Raw genomic sequence first — 25,455 nt, forward strand, 5'->3', positions numbered from 1 at the left:
CACAACCACGCCACCGAGGCAGTCTTATTACAAAGCACGCCAACTACTTATATATGTGGATGGAGCGAATGAGTACCTTTAATGATTCCAAGCTCTACATTTCTGTCACTATATTATCCAATAAGTTTGAGGTCGGTTAAAATTTGTTCGAAATAAAGAACCAACTCCCATACAAAAAGCGAACATGGCCTTTCTAAAAGATCCTATAAACACAATAGAATGGGAACTATCCCAGTTTTGAGAGATCTACAATTAAATATATTATGTACTACGCATGAAGAATGAAAGCCATGTATGTACTTTAAACCACCACATGCCCAATTCGGAAAGATTAAGGAAGTTACATACGCCGCAGGACCGTCATTATACGACGTATATGGAATTTAAAAAAAAACATCAGCGCTATTTGTAGGTATTAGAATTTTAATTCTTAACATACTATAGAATATCTCTAAAGTACGCAATAACATGGGTAAAGTAATAATATGTTACTTTTCGGCGATGTTGATAACAGAGACTCTTTAATGTTACTTGTTGCCTAATGTACTATTTGATAAAATTTGCCTTAAATATTTTGCCACATTTATTACAGTTTATCTGCTCTTCAAGAATGACAACATAAATAGTAAGAGCTTAGTAACATCTACTTCACGGGGTTCGTTTTTTGTGATCATGAGCATCACCTGGTTTTCTATGAAAATTATTACAAGTATGAACGTAGCACGACTTACCTGTTTCATAAGAACTTCTCTCAACGTTATTATGAAACTCATTTAAATATACATTCATTTAAAGCCATTTCCAACATAGCCCTAAAATGCATATTATATATTTTTGAGTACCCTTCTTCAACAGAACACCTGAGGAAAATAGCTTTGGGTAAATTGTAGGCTTGCATATGACGATTGCAAATTACAGTAGGTTTTCTATTCACCCATAGGTACAGGTACCGTATTTATGGGGTCGAGTACTTTGGTTAGTCCTGTTAATATCAACAGTTGTTTGGGCAACTTCAGTCACTATCGATCAGTGTCAATAGTATGTTTTTTGATAAAAAGTTAAAGTCTGCACAGCGCCGTAGAATTTATCAATAAGTCTTCGTTTTTTTTTTGTATGACGAGACGAGCTTGCCGTTCGCCTGATGGTAAGCAATACGACCACCCATAAACAGAAGAAACACCACCCAACACCATGAATTACAAAGTATTGTTTGGTATTCCACTGCAATCGCCATCCTAAGACATGAGATGTTAAGTCTTATTATGTCCAGTCGTTACACTGGATACAATGTCCTTCAAACCGGAACACAAGGGTGACTATACACTGCTGCTTGGCGGCAGGAATAGACATTGCGGTGGTACTTGCTCCGGCGGACTCTCACATATGAGAGACCTACCACCAGTAAGACGTCCTTCCTGTCATATAGTCTTCAAAATATGCTTTAAACATCTTAGGCTTCTTAATATTAAGGATTTTTCGTTAGTTTGACAGGAAAGTGTTGGTTTTAAGAATGCCTACGACATCTTAGTAAAGTCCCTATCAATACAGTATTTGTGAACTATTTCACACATTTAATTGGGTCTATGTTGTCTATATTTAACAAAAGCATTATTTGGATTATTTAAGAGAATAACTTGGTTTTACCAGCAATAAAACGTAGTAGTTTCTATACATAGAGCCGCGTCTCCGTAACAATGAATTTTTAAAATATACGAGTACGGATCGGAACAAATAGGTACATTGCTGAAAATACATCGCATGTGTGCAGTTACAAAAATAAGCCCATAAACTTAATATATATTTTGGCGCAAACTGAATTGATGTAATGTTTTTTAATACGTGATGTCCGATTTAGCGACTCTATTTTTAAGCCAAATGCGTTTATCCGAAATCGCCATCTGTTGGAAGTAACGATGAACGGCGGCCCGGACCAAAATTGTCTACAATAACGACGAACGAAAATAACGACCAACCAGCATAACGAGCGAACAGCGGCGCACGAACGAAACCTTAAAATAGGTTTAGCGTTAGATCTCGATTTCATTAGATCGTTATTATTAGAGACGCAGAAGCCTGCGGGCCGCAGTCTGGTTGGAGTAGCGGAGCCTTCCGCACCGCTGCTCCGTCAGCCAGATGGCGCAAATGTGTATTCAGAGGTTTCTGATTCTACATAGCACCGTTAGATGGTGCTGTTAACCAAATTCAGCACAATGCAGTATTGACGCTTTATCAACAGATAGAGCTACGAGCAACGAAAAGACTGATCACGTAGTAAGTTTTATTGCCTTGTAATTATTATAGTCATCAAATATTTATTCTTTTTTATTTATTAAAGCACATTTATGAATATTAAATTATTCTTGTTAGCTACAAAGAAATTTCGTGCCATATTTAACTTTAAGCTTCGTACTTGATCTATTCCATACTTACTAGACTTAACAATCTTTCTTCAGAATTTTTTATTTCTTATTTTTACTAATGTTATAAATGCAACTGTGTAAGTGTGGTTGAATGTTTTCTCGAGTTAAGGCACGGGACCCTACGTCACAGGCTTGCCTAGTATGGGAACCGTTGTTGATACGATTATTAAGTTCATTGTCAACTTAATTTTTGTATTTTTGCTGTGTATTATCCGTGTCAAATAAATATATTTCGATTATTTTCAAATGTGTGTGAAAATATTTAGATGTTTATTAGAAATAAACGCAGGGACTTCTATATGGATTTTGGTTAAATTTGACATACATAATATAGATCTCTTTTTGAAATAGATTTTGCTGGCGTCGTACAGATGGCGCTATAGAATATGGATCGTTAAACATAATATGTAAAGACTTTAGAGGGAAAAGTTTTCAAAACCGCGAGGAATACTTCTGCATAATAATTATTTAGTTGATACCTAATAATAGACAGAAACACAAAAATCAACCAAAAACATAACAAACTACACACTCATTGAGAATACGAAGTTTGAAGAAATATTTTAATTAATATAACTATAATTTTATAAATTCTCATGATAAAAAAAAAATAGTTTGTAATTATTCACTGTACAATTTAAGCTACAGTACTCTCTATGTAGATTACATAATTTTAAATAAAATTAACATTCTAAATCTAATGTCTCTATATTAATAATCGACACATACCTGTGTATCACAATCACTTGATAAAACTCTTTTTGTATAGCTTAATATTTTTTTTAGATAAAAAGTAGTTCTTGTTCTTGCCAGGGTGTATATCTATACCAAATTTGTTCGTTTAGTAGTTTTAGAGTTTATTGCGTTAGGACAGACTGACAGACGCGGCTGGTTACTTTTTATAATATATAAAAATTATAATTGTGTTATATAACCACCTACCAAAATAATTTATAACTGGAAAATAACAATGATACCTATTAAAAGTAAACATCCTTAAGCGGGGATTGGTATATATAAATAAAACAAAAAAACAAAATTTCTTATATGTATTTCATGAATAAAATGAAACCAATATATTTGTTTTATTATCTTTATTAAACAAAAGTTCCAGTGTACGTAGATAATGTATTCTTCCTTGCTTAAATCAGGGGCGGGAAATAAGAGCAACAGAACGTGACTGCAAGAGTTACATATTAGACTGCCCTCTAGTGTTTAAGGCATAATAGCATTACTAGAATTAAAAGCAGTTTTTATATTTTGTATATCTATAAACATATGTTCGCATTCCTTTTGTTATTTTTTATTATTATAAATGCTGGATGGGTGTAAAGGTATAGGAACATCCACCAATATATATTATATATATGTCGCTTTTCCCCACAAAGTAGCATTACGGCGAAAATAGCTTGCCGTTGGCACGGCTGCCAAAATGAAATAGTTTAGTTATTCGTCAAATGGTAAAGTGTCAAATTTTGGTTATGACGCATGTTGTGGGCATCTAGCTGCGTCACTCAGGTGCTGTCAACGAACTCATCCATAGAACTATGTAAAAGGAAAGTTTTCGATAATGTACTCTACAAGTCGCCAATACCATGTCATTATGCAATAATAATACACCGAATCAAAATAGCCAGACGATAACCACACAATTGTATACATTATCTTAATATGACTGCCTAAAATAGAAGCATCTATGTACCCACCTGCCCTTATTATACATTTCATGCGATTGTTCTAGAAATCGCTGGAAGTCTTTTTCTCGCAACGAAAAAGTAGATTCAGAAATAGTTTCGTAGCTAAGGTGTATTGCTGACAGGTGTAAACAAGCAAAATACTACCGACAATACTATTTTAAAATATCATTAGGTAGACATAACTATAATGTTTTCCATACTGTGTGAAATCATTTTTGTTGTATCAGTTGTTATGTGAAAATTACATTTTATAAACCCTTTTTATAGACCTTTAACGCAAATATTATGTTCAATAAGATTAAAATATTTTATAAAATTTTATTTTCTTACTTTTCAGTATCCTAATATAAACATATCTAAAATTTAAATCAGGATACACAATGAAAATATTTTTCTTTATAAGACGTAGCGAATTTTCAAAGTAAAGGAATGGTTTCACAATACGAGCTAGTAAGATGGCAGTAGATACGTAGAATGTATAATATTCATATTTATTTATTCGTTTCGGTTGGACACAAATCACACAATGGAGTGTTAGTACCCGTTTCTACAAATGTGCCAAGTCGTTACTGCCAGGTTTTCAATGTGAAGACTTGACCTAATATGTAAATCTTTTATTTCCTTGCAAAATTCGGCGAGTGACGTTGGCTGTTAAGGCTAACTAAAACGCTTGTTCACACTATGTAAATTGAACATAAGCGAGCGTAAGTAGAAAATAAATATTTGAAATTATATGAAATAGGTAGATGTTAAAATAGAGTTATTTGGATGTCCAATTTTTACTGATAATTATGAAAGTATCATGATAATGTTCAATAAATTAATTTAGACAGAAACAACAAGTACATATTGGTTTAGCAAATTTTGTGATATTTTTCTTAATCATAATAATGGGAAAGGCATCTATAATGATAATATGAAAATCAATGAGTAATAATTTTCCAACAAGAATTTAAAAAATCTGGAAACTTTTTGTTTCATGTATTCTTAGTCATGGCGGATTTACCTCGCCATGCCCATTCGAAAATTAGGTACAACTGCTGTTTAAATGTGATTAAATCTATTTTAAAATGCAGAACGTAGCTGCATGGATTGCATAGTGGCATTTGGTTGTTAGATCAAATTACTCACTCTTACCAAATTAATACGCGGTCTGTTTTGTAATCTGGATTTTCTACGAAACGATCGGACTCCAGGCGCGGGCAGCGTGTTCTCCGTACAAAAATAGCCCTGTTGGTAGGTAGACCACGCTGCGCCCGTCTCTGCCGCTTTTTTGACGTCGCGTCGCCAGGAAATGTGTTCGTTCCTTTCTTTTTATTGCTTTTCATTTTTAAACAGCGGATCCTAATGTCTTTGATTTTGTAAACTTTCAGATGTTGAAAGCGCAAACAATACAGTTCTTTTATAATGAGTTTACAAAACAGCTATATTCGGAACAGTTACGAAATTCTGAAAACAGCTGCAAGTTCCAAACACAATTAATTACAATAAAAGCCGTAGAGTTATTGGTAACAGGAAGTATTATGTGCTGATTTTTATTCCGGTCACCACGTCGTGTCTTCAAAATAAACTGGCGATCAGTCTCTTGTTCTCCAGTTGAAATATATTATTATTGCACATTTTCTACTAATTAAACGGCTTATCCGCGGCATTTGTTGAATGTAGGTCGACGCATAATGCGTGTGAGCATAGATACAAATAACACCACAACACAACAAATGTCTCGATTGTATTACACTATTTAATCTTATTTATTGCAGAAGTCTGCATCACCTATTGTATAAACTGTTTTAAAATTAGAACATGGATAAGTATACCTATAATATGAATATACCATATTTTCATTTTTTTTTAATGATTAATTGAACTTCTACGTTGCGTTTTATTGCATGATCTAGTCCGATAGAAAACTTTTATAAAGTTTAATGTAGAGCTTAAAAGAATGGTTTCGTAGTTAATTCTCATTTATTAAAAAGGTTTCGGTATACAATTTTTTACGGCTTAATTGTAATTATTATTTAATTTTTAAATAAAAAATACGCTAAGGTTCTCTTAAAAATCACAAAATGGTAATTTAAAACGGATATTGATCGGTCCTCGTGGACTTTTAAGTAAAGCGAAGACAAAAAACAACTTTGAATTTCTGTATGATTTAATAATAGGAGAAACATGTTGTCATGCTTTTTAAAAAAATAAAAGATATGGTCCTCGGTGTCTGTTTAAAATACCCATTAATTATGTCATTTGGAACAGGAAGAGAACATTAAAGACAAGCGAATATTGCGGAGCAGTATTAAAAAAGTATTTTTAGAAGTTATCTATTCGAAATTTATAATTTGCATAGAAAAAATATTAAATACCATATTTGTACAAAATGTTATCTTTACTTTGTCTGTTTTAAATTTTTTATAATGTGGATATCTAATCATTAATTTTATAATGAAAATGATACTCAAATTATTGATTCCATGCAGCTTTTCCTAAAATACTCATCATATTCATTTTCTGTTAGATAGACAGTTTAATAAGGAATATTCTGTTACTTTGAAATTTTGGAAAAAACCTAATATTGTTACTTTTTAAAGCAATTATTCGTAAATCTTTGAATATTCCGATTCGTAATTTTGAAACGTATTGGAACTTATAGAACAAATGATCAAGGCCGAATGCTCGAGACCTTAAGATAAAATTAAATCAATTAACACATTGATTGAACTGCTTATCTGTAAACATATTAGAATAAAAAACAGTTATGGTATTAAAGGAAGTTTCTACCACATTATGAAGGTAGTGGTAACCTTTGGAACAATTCATTACTGCAAACATATTATTATGTTATGGTTATTATAACACAACGGAATAGGTTAAACATAAATATTTATATTTACATGATTAAATGCTAAGACTTCTTGAAATGAAACATTTCGCTCAGTACGACCGTTCTGCTATTAAGACTTGTATCAAAATTTAAAACCCATTTTAGTACAATTTATATGTGTAAGTGGAGTCACCGCAGTGTCTACCTAGTACAATTAAATGAAACACTTAAATAAATACTCAAACAATAAAAATAAACAAATCAGTAGACCCCAATCGTTTAATGTTTGATCTCAACGAAAAAAATAGCTCAGTACACCGTAACACTGCATCTGCCAAGTAGGTTATTATTAATCTGGAGTGCTGAAATAATTTATGTGTCCACGAGCATCAAATTGGATGTAACATTGAAAAAAGTCAAAGAAAATATCTCTTGTGTACTTCTATTTTCACCTTGCCAGCAGTAATAAATTTGAAAGAATAATAAGTGACTCGCAATTAAAATAAACAAAATAATAAAAAAAAAAACGTTTTCTTTTCGTCTGACAAAATTTGAGAGTGCGTTTTTTTCCAATAAGTATCAAGTAGTCAACCAAAATAGATGTGATCCTATTGAACAGTGTTTATATTTCGGTGTGTGAAGTGTCTTTATCCAAAATTATACGATTACCTGTGTGGTAGCGTCAACAACTGTAAAGGAATAAAATCATTAAAATCGCGTTAAACGCTCTGTTTTTAACGCAGTACACATTTTCATAATCTTCAGTTGCATTTAATGTATCTTGTGATCAAATAGACGATATTAGTATATTTTTTTAAAAAAAAATTGCAGTATAGGTACTATATAAATTAAAATATTATATAGTGTAACTTATTTTTATATTTTGCGCCTTGCTTGGTGGTTTTCAATGAAATATTTCAAAATTCTATTGTGATATTAAATTTCTTGCATACTGTCTGCACCCACCTATGTAGAGAATGTTGCTATAGCCTGAATAAATTTACGTAAAAGTGATGAGCATTGAATCCTCTATTATGTATGTATCACTATTCGAAAAAAATACTTACCGATTACAATACGGAGATTGAAGAAGCTTCAAGTACACAGGAGTTAATAATTTTCAAATACCGAAAATATATCGTAAATAAACTATTTTTTGTAATTTATTATGTTAAATGGTTTATTCACTTTCCTTTTAAAAGTTGAAACTGTTTTGTAACAAAATATTCTCCATAAATTTTAAATAATTTAAGATAAAGTTTAAAATCTTTATATGAATACCCTTATAATATTAAACCCTATATTATCAAGAAGGGAAATTATAATAACATTCAATTTAGCCTGCGCACCTGTATAAACGTAAAACAATTAATAATTGTTTTTAATTATGAAAAGTAAGTACGTATTATTTTCCCTTAATTTTTAAGGCCGTTTAATAAAATAAATTCAAACTGGGTAAATTATAATTGATAAAGCTGTTCCACATAAGAATATATTTTATTATGTAAACTTTAGTCCTTGTAAAAAGATAAAAAATGTTACGCTAAACTGAAAAAATTAAGAGATTCAATTAGAATTAGTCAATGGAAATCTATTAAAAATGTAATTTTAATTTCGGTAGAGTCATGATAGAGTGATTGTGAACATTAAAAATTGTTTAAGGAGAAATATAATGTCTTTGAGAGACAAAAAAAAAGTGGTACGAGGACTTGTAGAGTTAGCCACAAAACTAGCTGAACAAATTCAAAATTTCAAATCGCCTTTTAATTTTAGTATTCTTATTAACAATCGTTTCTCAAACTAAACAAAATAAATGTAATATTTACAATTAAACTTCAAAAACTTGACTTTATTTTAAACTAGCTTTTGCTCGCGGCTTCGCCCGCGTGAAGGTGTTTTCCAGGATAAAATTCCACTGTTTGATAAAAGTCTTGCTACATATTTTCCCGGTACTTATAGGTTCAAATTAATTTTATCCCCAATCTATAACTTCAGTTCAATCAGTCGAAAATCTAAGAACATTTATACAAACTTTCATCCCCTATTTTATCCCCTTAAGGGTAGAATTTATCAAAATCCTTTCTTAGGGGATGCCTACGTCATAGTAGCTTTATGCATGTAAAGTATTAGCCCGATCCGTCCAATGGTTTGGGCTGTTCCTTGATATATCACTGTCAGTCACCTTTGAGTTATATATTATATTAACAACTGAAGAACAAAATTGAGTTTCTCGAAGCCGACCACTATTTATGTACTATGTATTTTGAGACTATGCAATTTTGTCGCGTTCGCGATTCACTTTCACTTTTGTTGAGTTTCAGAACGCGATATTAGATCCTCCAACGCGCACGCGAATTTGAACTTTATGCAGCGGTAATAAATTACAAATTGACTCTACGTATTAGTTAGAAAACGTTTGTATGGGAAATAGAAAAATGCTGTTTTGAGGATTTTCCCGGCAATTATTCGAATTTTTCTCACCTTTTAAATCTTCCCTAGACCTCCACGAATAATTCAAGACCAAGATAAGATAAATCCGTTCAGCCGTTCTCGAGTTTTAGCGAGACTAACGAACAGCAATTGATTTTTATATATATAGATAAAGAAAAAGGAATATTTCGTTTGAAGTTAATGTGCAGAAACATTTTGAAATTATTCTTCAGGTACTTTTGTGGCATACGGATTTTACATACCTAACTAGAAGTGTTATGATAATATTTGATGATATGATCTGCAAAAACGTAGCTTCTTTAGTTAATCTTTAGGAGTTAATGATAAACAACCATAGTGCTTACTATATCAATAGTGTTAATGCATATTTATAAGTCAAGTGTGTGCAGTTTTGTTTATATTATTAGATTAGAAATCATAAATTTACAAGTGCTTATGAAAATTAGAGATTTATGAAACAAAAGGAAACAAATATTAGGTAAAAACGACTTACTCGCATTGTTCTGATTGTGTTTCAGAACTAGAGACGTCTAAAAGCATACCGGTCTACGAAAATTTAATATGGCGTGGGAGTGCGACTATCCACGGCAGAAGCATGAGTAATGCTTTGGCCACCGATGAGTTCTGTAACGTGGTCTGAGTAACTCGCTTACGCTGGTGGGTTTCCATTTTATTTTCGCCACGGCCCACACGCACCGCATGGAGAGATCCACCACACCTGCAGCCGCGTATTGAGTCATAAACACCTGAATGTTATTTAATCCCGAAATCAAAACATTCCTCGTGATATAACGGATCTAGAAATACCGATACCCTGTTCTATATTGGAACTGTATCAATTGCTACGGATTTGATTGACCGTATCTGAATTGTATGTTTAAACATTTAGATGTACTTTAGGATATGTACTGTAATCTTATACTGACAGAAACAAAACGTTTAATCCAATTTGTATGTATAATCGAACAATTTAAAAATTCAATAGTTGGTATCGAAATTCCATATTAAAATATCATCCAAATAAATAAATACGCGGGTTTTGTTATATAATAAAAAAAAACACAATTGTTTTAAATTCAAAACAGTTGCGAATATTTTTGTTAGTTATTTGATACGTAGCGTAGGCAAAATGTAAAAGCTACTGACGGCGTGGAGATTCTTATTTTAAATTTAATCACGGGTGACAATTATACATTTTATGGCCCTGAAATTGTTTTCAGAAAATCTTCTAGGTATTAAAAATATAAGCTAAAGTACATAAAACCCGACTACAATAAAATAAACACAAAAGTAGGTACTTATCAGTGGCGAAGAGTGACATTCTCTGAAAGGGAACCCGACACTACGTATAACTACTAATATGCATAAATGCAGTCTTATTATTAAAGCTTTTATAAATTGCGAAAGGGAAGCCGGCACGAATCGGGTAATGTGGACCCTTCGCTATTGGCATTTAGGTCAAGTAAAAACATTATTTTCTGAATAAAGTTCGATGATATACTACGGTTGAACCTCCATAATCATATTCAAAGCAATGTGTGGTACTCTAGATGTGACTGAATATGTGGCTCTGTTATACAGCTGTAAAATTTATTATGTGCTATTTACTATTGGAAAGTTAGAGGCTTGGTTATTTAATTGCATCGTGCAAAACAAGTTTAACAGCTAAAAATATTCTTAATGAAGTTAAATTTCAATAAAAAAATACTCATTATTATATGCATATTATGATGCTACAAATACATACACTAGTAGACAGACAAATTGACATGACCATTGTTTTTGTCATGACCCATAACTTAGAAAATAAAGTGCATGTATTAGTAAAATATTTATTACTTAATATGCCTACTAAATTATTAGCGTGTAACTCATTAAGAATAATGGTTTATCTAGAAATTTTATAAAAACAGCATAGTCAGTTCGTTGCGGCATAAAATACCTTTGTATAGTTGTATATCACGGTGTAAATATAAAACGTTATATTTAAACTTTGTTCATTGTTTACTCCTACTCAATAGCTGTGAGAATCGGAGATTGATGTTCCCGATATAAATAAACAGACCGACAAACTCGCAGAATTACAAATATATAAGCGGCAATTACGTCATGCTCATTACTAAAGTTTTGTTTTACTTAAAGCTATTTTTATTAAAAAATATTAATAGACTGGCAGGTGTGAGCAACTTGGCAAGAGCCACTATTTGACAATGTGACACAGTACTGGTCTAATTATTGTAAACGTAATAAACAGTACTTGTATTTTATTGTTTATTTTTGATTGTGTGATGCCCTTACAATATTGCCATCTCGCTCGCTCATAGGGATGCCCAACTCGTCATTGACAGACATTACTCGTACTTGTCAGTTTTGAAAGCTGACTGTTCGTCGCGTTATGCGATATATGCACAAGGTCTTTCTAGGTCTTCCTTGCTGATAAATTATTCCAAATTGCACAATCGCTGTATGAGAACATGATATTATTTGTATTATGCTTATTTCTTTCATATTTTACAAGAAAGTTTCCCGATTGATATTTAAAAACGTTCACTGAGAGCTTTCTTCCAAATATTTAGTCTTTGAGTTAGTTGTTATTCTAAAATAAACATAAATGTTTTAGTTGTCAAACCGTATTTTACCAATTTACTTATTTAAAAAGATTTTTGTAAAGAAATCTCGTGAAATACGATTGATCGTAGATCTATCCCTGTCACAACAGGCGTGTATGTTGGAGAAATTTAGAGATATTCGTCATTAACCTTATCAAAAAAAATGATTATGCAGTGTTCATTTTCATATAAGGCACAACACACACACTCACAACACATACACACTCACAACACACACACACACTCACAACACATACACACTCACAACACACACACACACACTCACAACACACACACACACACACACACACACACACACACACACACACACACACATCACGCATTAATCTCCAATCAGATAGGTGCAATAGCGCAACCAGGACACGCACTTTTCGCCTTTATGTTTCGTGCCATGATAAGAGGCGAGCTTATCACCATAAAACCCTAATATCACTTTGGCCGGCTACTACGAACCTAAGACCTCAGAGCGGCATTGTACCGCTCACAATACAACTACGCAATTAAGTTACTTTTAGATAGGCTTTTTGTAAAATATAAGTTTCATGATAACAAAAGTTGCCAGAAATATAACCGGCTTTGTATATTCGATGTTCTCCGCCTAATTCAGAAACGTGATTTACAACACGTATAGGGTGGTTGGCATCTAGTTAGGTGTAAACTGTGAAGTATATGATTTAAATATTAATAATAATCCAGAATAGAGACCAGCTTGGAAACCTATCTTTCATTTGGCATGTGGGTCCTATTTTACAAAGGTCGGTATTTCTTTTTCCTTAACCAGTGGAGAAATTATTGAACAAGTTATACGTGACGTGTGATTTAAAATATTAAAACAAAAATTATTTGTTCTGTGTCAGTATGATGATCTACACTTGAAGATCAGAGTGTTATATTCGTCATTATTTTGAATATGGCTGTTTGTCAATAGTCGACTCATACTACTCACACACGCTTATGGTTGTGTTTTAGTTGCCAAAATTATGAATCAGCATGGTACTTGTATATTTTTGCTCATTGTAACCGAATTGGGATTTCATGTATTATGCAGTAATAACACGTTTTTCTTTTCTATAAAAATGTTTGTTAGCGGTACTTATGTGATTTCTTTGCGTGCTAATACATATTATTAATTACATATTTTATACTTGTTTAATTATACCGCTATGTAATCTTTATTAAATTTTTTCATGTATCTCATTATAGTAGAAGAAAATGTTTACCTATATCAACGGTCCATTATAAAATTGTATCCCTATCTTTCGTACCACTTCAGATAAAGTTAATAACGAATTAAACAACCAGTACAAATGGTAGAGACTAATGAATAACCATAAATAGCAACTTTGAATTACAAAGCATTACGTGGCCATGCGTTGCGAAGGTCAATTTGAGACATACGATGTTAAATCTCATAATGCTCATTGCTCATTAATTATACTGGCTACAATCCCAGAGTAACATAAAAACAAGAGTCAAATTGATATTTTTTGGCTTGTATCGTAAATTAACGCCCCCGACTTTACACTTTTTCACAAAGTCTGTCGCTGTATACAAGAAAATAAAATTTACAATTATTTGAATTTTGAATTCAAAATCATGCAAAATCAATCAAAAAGCGGATTGAGATTACGATTTGTTCATTATAAGTTGAGTTAATTAGATTGTAAATAAAATATTGTATCATCATCATCATCATCATTTCAGCCCTTGAATCGTCCACTGCTGGACATAGGCCTCCCCCATTGAGCGCCACAGTGACCGGTTCTGGGCCGCCCTCATCCATCGGACTCCGGCGACCCTGACCAGATCGTCGGTCCATCTCTCCAAATATTGTATATTGCAACAAAATATAATAAAATAACACGTTTATGTACCCACTTAAAATGTTTAGCCGGTAATAACAACAAAGACTTATAAACAAAATAAAACATGTATACATACAATTTTTAGTATTATATTGATAGTTAGTTTAAACTAACGTTTTTAATACAATTAAGTAAAGGGTAATTCGTCTTATGATTAAGACTATAAGAACAATTACAAACACACAAAAATTTTAAATTACAAATATACTTCCTGTAACTGCTCTACGCCTATCACCCTATGGCAAAAGCTCACGTTAACACTCATCATGTTCGGTAATAATTATAATGGTTTCACGATTGTTATCAGGGATCGTCGGACAGTGATTAAGCGAATAGCATGCAATAATCTTCTACTATAATAAGGACACTTTAATGCCAATAATACCTACGTTAGTTCTTATCATAAGCATGCGAGATAGACGCATTTACCTGAGGTTGCTACAGACCAATGTAAATAATAAGCGTAATTATCGTTCACAAAATAAAAGATTTGTAATATTATATTTCGACGAAAGAAAGTAATTGAGCAAAGCAAACTCTCAGATTGTTAATTTGAAGACCGCCTTGTTATTTGTTATGATAAATTAAACAAGACATAAGTTAGACAAGTTATAACTGTTTGCCTTACGTTAATCATCAGGTGTCGTTAAAATCCTAAGCAGTTGATGTTATTGAAGTGATTACACGGGTTGCCTAGGGGTAGTTGTGAGGGCGATAGCGAGGGCGGGTTCTGCACGCCCCTCCACTGAGGCCGCGCCGTGTGCAATCCGCGCATAGACTACGGTCGCGCTGTGCCCTCGCGCATCATTCGAAACTCGCGCATCGCAGTCTCGGCATCTCTGCCCTGAACTGTATACGCGGCCGGGAGCTCGACTCTCGTAGCGACTCGACGAACAGGTCCGTGTACTGGTGAAAGTGATGTCGAACACTCCGTCATACACTTCAACATTTCGCAAACTTCTTCGGTGGAATTGCGGCATCTTCCCTCTGTGACCTATTATTAGCGTTGCAACGGCACGCTCCAGCAACGTAACTTTACCTGAACATCCCAAATTAGGAGCGCACGCGCACCGGCCCACGCGCCGCCCGCCCTATATTCCATAGGCAGACACATTCTTTACATATTAAGCTTGCAGTGTTGGGAAGAAGTTGCAAAGTGTATGCAGTGTTCGACATTGTGATTGTTGAGCAATAAAGTGTTAGTACGAATATGTTTGAAGTGGTGCAGGCGACTTGGATTACAGCCAACGCACGATGCATTTAGATTCAAAAAATGATATTCAAAGTATTTTCTTAATCCATATGTGACAACTGTGTTCTCATTGGAGTGATATATTGTGTATTATAACAATGTGTTTATATTAGTATAGCGAGAACGAAAATATTAATTAACTCCTATGATTTTTTTGATACGCACAAACGTACAAGACATCTTCACGTAACTTTTCAGTACAGATCTATTCGGATTATTGGTAGTAAAAACTAAAAGGGAATGTTTTGTTACAGGATAAGTTAAGCAAGCACAATGCCTTTCAAACCAGCAGACAACCCTAAGTGCCCGAAATGCGGCAAATCAGTATACGCGGCCGAAGAGCGAGTCGCCGGCGGTCTTAAATGGCACAAAATGTGCTTCAAATGCGGTAAGTTTCTATAAAACTTAGATTTGCAAAATCCTGTCTAAGAAGATACCTATTTAATAAACGGCCTACAAATAGGAACGAATAGTTAACTACTTGTAGTTTACTTAATTTACCAACTAGGTATACCATATATAGTAAACATGCTTAAAAGGAGGCTCCAGCATTATAACCCAAACTTCATCGTCTAAACTATATTAATAGGTAATGTGTAATATAAGAAAAATATGTAAAGAAATATCGTGGTCAGTCAGAAACAAAAATAAATGTTACTTTATAATATTACAAACATGTAACCAGCTGGCAGTATGACTAACAATAAAACTAAACGCTTCTCACGCCTAGGTATATGGAACATAGTATGTATTGTTTATAATTATATTATTTTCTTCACAAGAATTTTTTATTATATTAGAAACTACAAGGATATAAATTATTTAAATAAAAAAGCTGAGCTGTAGCCATGTTAGGACGGAAAGCTATACCGAGACGAAGGACATAGATTCAATCCCAAAGCGTCGAGTCTATACTTTTAGGTGTCAATGCATCCTAAATAATTATCGCTAGTTTAACCGTAAAGGAAAACAGGAAAAAATCTGCATTACTTGCAGTAATTTACAAATTTCGAAGATTGGCAGATAGATATAATAGATAGGGGGATGGACGAAATGTCATTACATCTTATTATTAGAAGTGAAGTTTCTAACAGTGGGAAAATATTAGTAAATGATATTGGGCTAATATTAAATGATTATAATCAATACACTGCAAATATGAATGTTGGCGTTTCTTCATTAAATTATACGCATTCTTAATGGTACCTAGACTTGAAGTTAAACACAAGCGACTCTACATTGAAAGCTTTTAGTGACAACAGCGCTGACGAAATGATTAAATTCAAACCTTTCAAAGACAAAATGAACACAAAAATAAATTGTTTACTATTCCAAGGACATAGATTCTAGTACCTATGTTAGATTTGCTCAAAGCTGCGCCGCTCTTAAGCATAGATTTTCGTTAAATTCTCTTTTACTCACATTATTAGTGAACATATCTATAAAAAATTTAATTATTTTACAATTAGGTAGGACACATTACTATATATAGTATGTTTGTGTCTCCTATAAAATAACATAATGATAGATACAGTTTTTGTTAATTAAGTTTATATTATGTACCTACCTCCCTTCTCTTGTATTCTTCTATATAACTTGTATATAGATAATTGATGTAGAAATATTATTCAGGTTTGTGCCAGAAGTTGCTGGACTCCACCAACTGCTCAGAACACGAAGGTGAACTGTACTGCAAAGTGTGCCACGCACGCAAGTTCGGACCTAAGGGCTACGGCTTCGGTGGTGGCGCTGGTTGCCTTTCCATGGACACTGGCGACCACCTAAAGGGCGAGAATGCGTAAGTAATTTACCCTCTTCGCACTCCCGCCGCCCGCGCCATTGAGGGTCTTTCCTTATCTAAGGTCGCATTGACGACCGGCCTCCGGGCCCGTGCGTAACAACATTAACCGCGTGTACATAAACTTATAAATACAGTAGAAAGCGCGCGCTCGGCTGTACATTTCGCGCCGCCTGACACGTGCATGACCAATCTCCGTTTATGTCGCAACAGGAATTGAGCGCGAGCAGCCATCAAGCAGAGGTTGCGGATCGCCGACACACTACTCGGCCAACCAGCGGTGCCTCGCGATCGCACGTCATATTGTACTTTAAAATACTTTAGTTAGGGTTATTTATTCGCTATCGCTTAATTTATTTTGTTTATCAGTATATTATTTAATAATTAATTTATAAAAAAATAAAGGAGTCGACTACCAATTCCGAGTTAGTTGTTTACGAGTTGAAGCTCGGTCTATTCAGCGTGTGCTCCTAGCGGCGCAAGCCAGGGGTACGCGCAGAATCGAACGCGCTCCAACCTCGGTCATACCCTTCTCCTCGAAGTGACACACCTGACACAGGAACAACGGTGAGATTCGAGTCTGTAAAGAATCAGCACGGCTTCGCAACGCTGCAGACGCACCATCTCGGCATGCGCCTATAAAAGCACCATGTTTTTATAATTTTCCTCGCTACTGACCGACTCTAATACTTACTCTGCTAACGCTTTCGTCTTAGCTTTAACCGATAGTTTTTACATGTGATGGGATAAGGAAAGCGCCCTCTATGTTCATGTGTATAATGCTATAGCAAGGCCGGAGCGGAGCGGGCGGCCGGGAGCCCTTACCTTCTCCCATTACGGCGGAGGTGCGCCGCCGGCATCAACTGCTTCGCCAAAATTCGTGTGGGCGATATTAGATAGTATGGGCTTCCAGATTTTCTCGGAGCTCTCAAGGCTTTTAACTACTCTTCTATTTACATTGCTAAGCAATACCCCTCAGTGTAATAATATGTTTTAACAAAATTCTTATATACAGGGACGTTAGGACCAACGGAGCATGCCTCGAACCCCGCGTCATCGCCAAGGCGCCACCCGGCCAAGGATGCCCGCGCTGTGGTGGTTATGTTTACGCTGCCGAACAAATGTTGGCTCGGGGAAGGGTATGTCAAAGTTTTATAATAATTGTCAGAAATTCTCTTTCCTTTGGTTTATGAAGTTTACATTATAAGTACACGATGTTTCTAATTTTGGTAAATTAAAATGCACGATAATTTATACATTAAATTTCCTTATATTAAGTATTTGGAATTACTTAAAATAATATATGAGTTATATAACATCTGATTCATTTAATTTACGTTGTTGTTATGCTTTAGGGCTATCACAAACGATGCTTCAAATGTTTAAATTGCAACAAGACTCTTGATTCAATGACACATTGTGATGGGCCAGATAACGAAATATATTGTCGAGGTATCTTGATGTTCGTTTTATAAGTGAACGATATTCGTGGTATATTGATTTTGACCATAACATCATACATCATTGTGTTAACTGACTGCACCTGTAGCAATGGTATTATTATCCTCGCATGCCCTGATGTGCCCTCATTCTTCGATATATTATGTCCAGGGGTGGCACAAGGAGTGCTTCAAATGCGGCGACTGCTTGAAACGACTTGACTCCACGAACTGTTGCGAGGGCCCAGATAAAGACATTTATTGTAAAGGTTTGTTTCCACCTTTCTACATGATCATTACTTCAATTGTCTTAGTAACACTTTAATCATGAACCGACAATTTGTATGATTATTACCTGCGTGTTTATAACTTTCATTTGTACCAAAGCATGTTATCGTACCTACCTGAGTCAGTGGTTTTAATTATATGTTTTATTCTATAGTATGCTATGGCAAGAAGTTTGGTCCTAAGGGATACGGTTACGGAAAAGGAGCTGGCGTCTTGCAGAGTGACCCTTACGCCAATGGGTAAGAACAACTTGACAATATGAGTTAAACTCATCTGGCGAGGGCACAGCTTTTGACGGGACATACCAACGTCATATTATTGTATAATGAAATGTGTGAGTGAAACGCTGTGTACTCCTCAGATGCACCTATAACGCTTATTTGCTTTTGCTGTAGGGTGCTACGCACAAAGATTTGGCCCTAGAGGTGTTGGACACGGGGGAATGTCATCCCTTGGTCTTATGTGTGATATAAAGGACTTGGAGTGGCAAAGGTACATTCATAGTGTGTCACCCGATTCCGTAAGGGACGCAGTCTATAGGACTGATATATAATAACTCCATAACCGAAACACATTAACATAAAATTATTTGCTTTTAGATTGCTTTAGCAAATGGTTTTCTTTATTTGACCTCGTTGTGTATTTGTAAACATAATATTATGATCTCATTTAATACTTCTTTGTCACTAATATTTATATGTGTAATTTTTAACGAAGTATTTTAGTTCCAACTCTTAATAACAAGTTACGTATTAAAGTTCTCGGATTACACGACAGGTTTAGGTTATTTCCATCGCATAGTCACTTTCATAAAAACAGCTTATAATACAAACAAGAGATGGCAACTTGCCAAAGTTAAAATAGAACGCGCTCTCCGCTCTCGATCGTACTAATTTTAATATCGCTGAGACGGGCCACGTTAGGCCCTCACATGTTATCTTCGTCTGATATGTATCACGTGTAACGTCAATATAAACATTTGAGTACTTCAATGCATAGCAGAAACAATATGGAAAGTTAGCATTTATTTTATTATTTTCGACCACATATTTTACATTTGCAAAAAAACAATACAATAATCATCTCTTTTTCATTAACGTGTTAATCACCTAAGTAATTACCTACATTACAAGTGTTTTATCAAATTACTTAAGTTACTCCCTTCTAGTGTTCTGTACCACACATATTAAGTAAGATTGAATATTAAATAGGACTGAGAAACTTAAACTATAGGGGCGTAGGTAGATGTATAATACACTCAGGATGTTAACGATCTTAACTAAGGGAAAACGAAATACATTTTCGAGATTCTTTTATTATACGTATTTTAATTGTTACGCATCACTCAACAATCAACATTTTAAACAAAGTAAACCAACTGCAATTTGTTTTGTTTTGTATTGAACAATCATCGTCATATCATTTTCAATGTGTTTATTTGATATGAGTCGTGCCTACTGAGTAAAATTTAAATTATAGGCATTAATCATTATGACAATGCTGCAAAAAATATTTAAACAATAGAATTTAAGAACTGTGTTATTCTTTGAATAGTGATCAAGCACCGAAGACCACGGTGATTGATACCGCTGCGATCAAAGCCCCACCCGGCAAGGGTTGCCCGCGGTGCGGCGGTGTTGTGTTTGCTGCTGAGCAAGTCCTCGCTAAGGGTCGCGAGTGGCATCGCAAGTGCTTCAAATGTCGCGATTGCACCAAGACTTTGGACTCTATCATCGCTTGCGACGGACCTGACAACGACGTCTACTGCAAGACTTGTTACGGCAAGAAATGGGGACCCCACGGCTATGGTTTTGCTTGTGGTTCCGGTTTCCTCCAGACCGACGGCTTGACGTAAATATTTTTTATTCACTCATCAGCTTTTTTATATTTCTCGGTCTATTGCGAAGGGTCTAAGACATTTTTCGTACTTATTTTTATAGTGAGGAAGAAATTTCGGCTAGCCGTCCTTATTACAACCCTGATACCACGTCTATCAAGGCACCCAAGGGACAAGGTTGTCCCCGCTGCGGAGGAATGGTCTTCGCTGCTGAACAGCAATTGGCTAAAGGAACTGTAAGTACTTTTTCTAAAGTTTCTACTTGTATTACGATAATATTAAATAGTAATTTGTTTCTGAAATGTTACATTTTAAATGTTTCATTACTCGCGTAAATCTTGTTTGATAGAAATTATAATTTTTAACGTAATATTTGTTTTAGTGTATGAACACCATATATAATTATTACGCAATATTCATATCTTATAATAAGAGTTAACCTGTAATTGTTGTTAATACTGGTTCATATTTCATATTATGGTTAATTTAAAAATTGGTAGTTCAATTTAACTTGTTTAGTTTGGCAAAAAATTATAATTTAAATTCTTAAAAATCCATTCGGCACATTAATGATATTGACGCATGTATAACATTATACAGAGTGATAATTAAAAATTAAACCCTATCTTTATTTACTCAGATGTGGCACAAGAAATGCTTTAACTGTGCGGAATGCCACCGGCCACTTGATTCGATGTTGGCTTGTGATGGCCCTGACAAGGAAATTCATTGCCGTTCCTGCTATGCTAAGCTCTTCGGACCCAAGGGTTTCGGGTACGGCCACGCCCCCACCCTTGTCTCCACCGATGCTGAACCCACCATTACTTAGTAAGTACTTAAATATCATAAAGTGTTTCCTATACATTTAGCTGAAATGAGAGGGACTTGCTTCTACTCTTTAAATGATGTTGAAATTACAATTTGTGTTTTACAAGTGGATACCAAACAACATTCAGCTAATTCAGTTTTAACATTGTTTACTATGCTAAAAATCCTAATGGATTAAACTTATCCATACCTATATGTTTTTTTTTTTAATTTAATTATTAACAACTATTTTTTCTATACCTGCAGCACAGAGCAGCTTCCGTTCACTGGACAGAAAGCAGCCAAAGGCCAAGGCTGCCCCCGCTGTGGTTTCCCTGTCTACGCCGCTGAACAAATGCACTCCAAGAATGGCACATGGCATAAACGCTGTTTCTCATGTGCGGATTGCCACAGATCTCTTGTAAGTATATTATAATTTTTTTCAAATTACACCTTGAATAGATCAAGTATTCTATATAAAGGTAGAGGTTTCTTATTCGATTTGATAACTATATCGTCAATAGAGTATTATATAATTATATTCAACAAGAGCTTTAGCCTTACATACACTCACACGAACATATTGTACATTAAAAATCATATTAAAACTTGGTATGTATATTATATATATTGGTAGTGTAGTGCAAAATTGTTCAGTTGTATATATCAACATAAGATCAGATCTTAACATGTTGTATAATATGGTACAGGCAGTTTTAACAAATAAAACATTTTTTTTAAGTTTTACTTACTTATATTTTACGTTATCTTATATTTCATTCGTTTTCAAGTAATGACGATCGTCTTCTACCTCTTTTTCCAAATGGGTATTTAAAAATTCTTCAACTGAATCTGTGTTCCATTTTTCAATAGCAACTGTATCCTTCGTAATACCGTCTTTGTCGAGTAATTTAATAACTGGATCTAGCCCGCGTACGTATTTTATTTGTAGATTTGGGAATTTTGCCGGGCGGTCACTTTTTACGAAAGCTTGAATTTGGGGATAGGCGGGGAATTTGCAAGTACAAACTTCAAGTATTGCTCGAGCGTATTTCTTCTCCTTTAAAGCTTTCTCATCATCATGACAGCATTCTTTGCAATGTTCATATAACTGTTCAAGACTAAAATCTTTTAGTTGATCGCAAGAAGAACACAACAGGTTAGCTTTGATAAATCCAAGAGATGCGCAATCTTCTGTTGAAAATTCACCATATGTATTATCGAAAAGAACGACTACCCCCAAAGTTATACAAAATAAGATATTCATTTTCCAATATTAAATACTATTTTTTATAAAATATGAACTGCACAACAAAATCAAAGATTTATCAGTTGTCACACGTCATCGTTAAAGAATTGACTTTTGACAGTTGACACAGTCTGCAACAGTGTTGTCAAATTATCCTTCTCTAATATCCTCAAACGTATTTGGTAAAAATCGAGTTTTCAAAAATAATTTAGTATTTATGCCAAAACTTTTCCATCCTTAAATTTTATAAGTACTATTTATAATATCGTTAAATGACCTATTTCGTTGTTTTCTAGAAATTTGATTTTGAGATTTTTTTTCCACCAACTTTAATCTCCTATGGCGTTTAAATCCCCGATTAAGAGGGAAATACTACAACTTAGTATTATTAATTGTTAATGATAGAGTAGGACTGACAAAACGGCTTTACCTTTTTGACCAGGGCCGTATTTAAATTTTTAATTGGAGGAGCAGAGTGCGTTGAACCCGGGTGCATCTATAGTGTTAGTTTAAGTAGGTAACGCTATTTTGATATGATTTTTACATAGTAGGCACATAAGTTGTTACATTTTGCAAACATTTTTATAAAGAACCTAAAGCTTAAAATATTTCCCATCCGGGTAGATTTTTCTGATTACACATAAGTATAATCTGTTGTAAAAATCCTGTGATTTATTTTGATTCTTTATTTGTTACAGGATTCCACCAATTTGAATGATGGACCCAACGGTGAAATTTATTGCAGAGGCTGCTATGGTAGAAACTTCGGACCTAAGGGTGTCGGATATGGTTTGGGCGCAGGCACATTGACGATGGCATAATTATCTATAAAGCTGGACTTTATTGGAACGACTTAAGATTTAAATGGTAGCTTGAAAGGAATTTAATCTACGCACATCGCTACCTTTTCAGCAATCATACCATTTATTAAACTGGTTTTAATAATGGTTGATCACAATTTACACAAAGAGACTAATGAAACAATAGATTTCTTAGATTCAATCATATATATTTTGTTATGAAGATATAAATTAAAGGTTACATTCCTTTCACAAATGTACAAAATGGATGATGAATGTGTCTGGGCCCTTAGTTTATAGATTCGTCATAAAATGGAGTAGACATAAGGCGTATAGACTTAAATGTAGATAAATATGAAAAAAAATTCAAAATTAAAAAAAAAACAAATAAATTCAAATTAATAAAAAAATGGCATTGTGATTTACCTCAAAATATCACTTTGTGATATAGAGGTAGGTACTTAAAACTATCCTGTAAACGCGGAAAAGATTGCAAATGCAATCGTTTCGACCGACCAGGTCTTTGTAAATAAAAGACCTGAAGTGTCCATACTTATTTTTATACATCAAGATTTTTGTATATACTTAGTTTTGTAATTTTATCACTTCGGGCACAAGTGCTTGAATAAAATCTAACTACTTATTTGCTTTTGGAGCTTTTGCTATATTAAAACTTATATTTAAATCGGGTTAAAACTAAAGAATAAGTCAGCTAATTGCATATTATAGCAGATAAAATAATGGATTAAATTGATATATTAAGTAATTTTATTAAATAAATGATTATTACTACGAGTTTTATTTAAACAAATCCACACGTTTTGGTAGATAATAAACTAAGTATTACAACCATTACAAAACCTTTACTTTAAAAACAATGAAACGGTTGTGAGGATTCGATCTACTTCACCTATCGACTGAACTTCAGACTGTAGTCGCTAGGCAGGGTAGTTACTACAATGGGTTCCTATATTTGAAATTAACATTAAAATCATACCTATTAAATGTATTAGATGCGAAGATTCGTAAGGTTAGATATAAATTTATATAAATATATAATTTACTTAATAAAGCAAAATGTTTAAAATTATCGTATCTACCTAGTTAAGATAAAAGAAAAATTCGTCAACAAAAATGGCTAAAAGTCGTTAAATTTCAAACGTGGCCATTCCCATTACTTAATTTTTTATTTTAATATTATTTGTAACGGATTGCCAACGATATTGACAATCTTAAATACGATTACAAAGAAATTTACTGTAGTTTGAATAATAGGGAAACAGAACATGTTCTAAGTATTAATATAAAATAATCAAATTACAATCTAAGTGTAGTGTTTGTGATATAATTATACTTATATACACATTATATATTATTATGAAATATCAATATATTATTATATTTAACATTATACTAAACAAATATACAAATAAACATACATAAACATAATATATACATTTCACTGTCTCGAGCGCACCGCGTCAGTACACGAGAGCCTATCGGTGAGAGTGGACGCGCCTTAGTGTATAGTGCGTGCCGAGCCTGTGTAACACTACACAAAAGTAAATATTACAAGTGGCGACGAGAAAATAGGTAAGAATTGATTTATTATACGACTATAAAGCAATAAACAAAACAGGTTAGGGATTATACAAACATTTAGAAAGGATAAAATATGTGAGTAAATTTATAAAGTACCCGCAGAATTAAATTATCGTAAATTATTATTTTTAAACAATGAAATTGCTATCTATGTAGTAAAGTACTATAGGCGAAACATGATTAGTTTGTCAAAACAACTGTGGTGGATGGGCCTCACATTAATAGCTACTTAACGGCGCGGCGGGCGTTGATTTATATAGTTTTGCTTTGGTTTGTATTTTACGCGAGAATAAGCATCTTTACTTATGATAATTAAAATTGTGAATAAACACAATATGATAAGGGTATTAATGTTGTATTATATTTAATACTAAAATAATAATTATTGGGTGTGTGGTGAATGGTCGGTGCACTGGTTGCGCCCTTGCCTTTGCGTCTTCGGGAATGGAGGCGTGAATTTGTGCGTATTTTATGGGTACTAGTTACCACCATTAAATTGGTA

General features: G+C 33.8%; 2 protein-coding genes across 4 annotated transcripts; one reads left to right on the plus strand and one right to left on the minus strand.

The window, feature by feature from the left end:
* Nucleotides 1-14,632: 14,632 nt before the first annotated feature.
* On the plus strand, nt 14,633-23,839 carry LOC115453699 (muscle LIM protein 1). 3 transcript variants are annotated; one of them, XM_030182417.2, is made up of 11 exons: nt 14,633-14,778; nt 15,388-15,521; nt 16,766-16,931; nt 17,947-18,070; nt 18,543-18,639; nt 18,813-18,897; nt 20,213-20,509; nt 20,599-20,731; nt 21,136-21,323; nt 21,570-21,723; nt 23,250-23,839. In XM_030182417.2, the coding sequence occupies exons 2-11, from the start codon at nt 15,407-15,409 to the stop codon at nt 23,370-23,372; spliced, it is 1,482 nt and encodes a 493-aa protein (XP_030038277.1). In that variant the 5' UTR covers nt 14,633-14,778; nt 15,388-15,406; the 3' UTR covers nt 23,373-23,839. The 3 variants fall into 3 exon arrangements, with proteins under 3 accessions (XP_030038277.1, XP_030038278.1, XP_030038279.1); XM_030182418.2 differs by lacking the exons at nt 18,543-18,639; nt 18,813-18,897; nt 20,213-20,509; ... (2 more) ...; nt 21,570-21,723; nt 23,250-23,839 and adding exons at nt 18,287-18,383; nt 19,054-19,226; XM_030182419.2 differs by lacking the exons at nt 17,947-18,070; nt 18,543-18,639; nt 18,813-18,897; ... (3 more) ...; nt 21,570-21,723; nt 23,250-23,839 and adding an exon at nt 17,145-17,356.
* On the minus strand, nt 21,905-22,669 carry LOC115453700 (selenoprotein F). The gene has a single exon (XM_030182420.2). The coding sequence runs from the start codon at nt 22,567-22,569 to the stop codon at nt 22,072-22,074; it is 498 nt and encodes a 165-aa protein (XP_030038280.1). The 5' UTR covers nt 22,570-22,669; the 3' UTR covers nt 21,905-22,071.
* Nucleotides 23,840-25,455: the final 1,616 nt, after the last annotated feature.

Source organism: Manduca sexta, chromosome 22 (assembly GCF_014839805.1).
Source record: "Manduca sexta isolate Smith_Timp_Sample1 chromosome 22, JHU_Msex_v1.0, whole genome shotgun sequence".
Classification (NCBI taxonomy): domain Eukaryota; kingdom Metazoa; phylum Arthropoda; class Insecta; order Lepidoptera; family Sphingidae; genus Manduca; species Manduca sexta.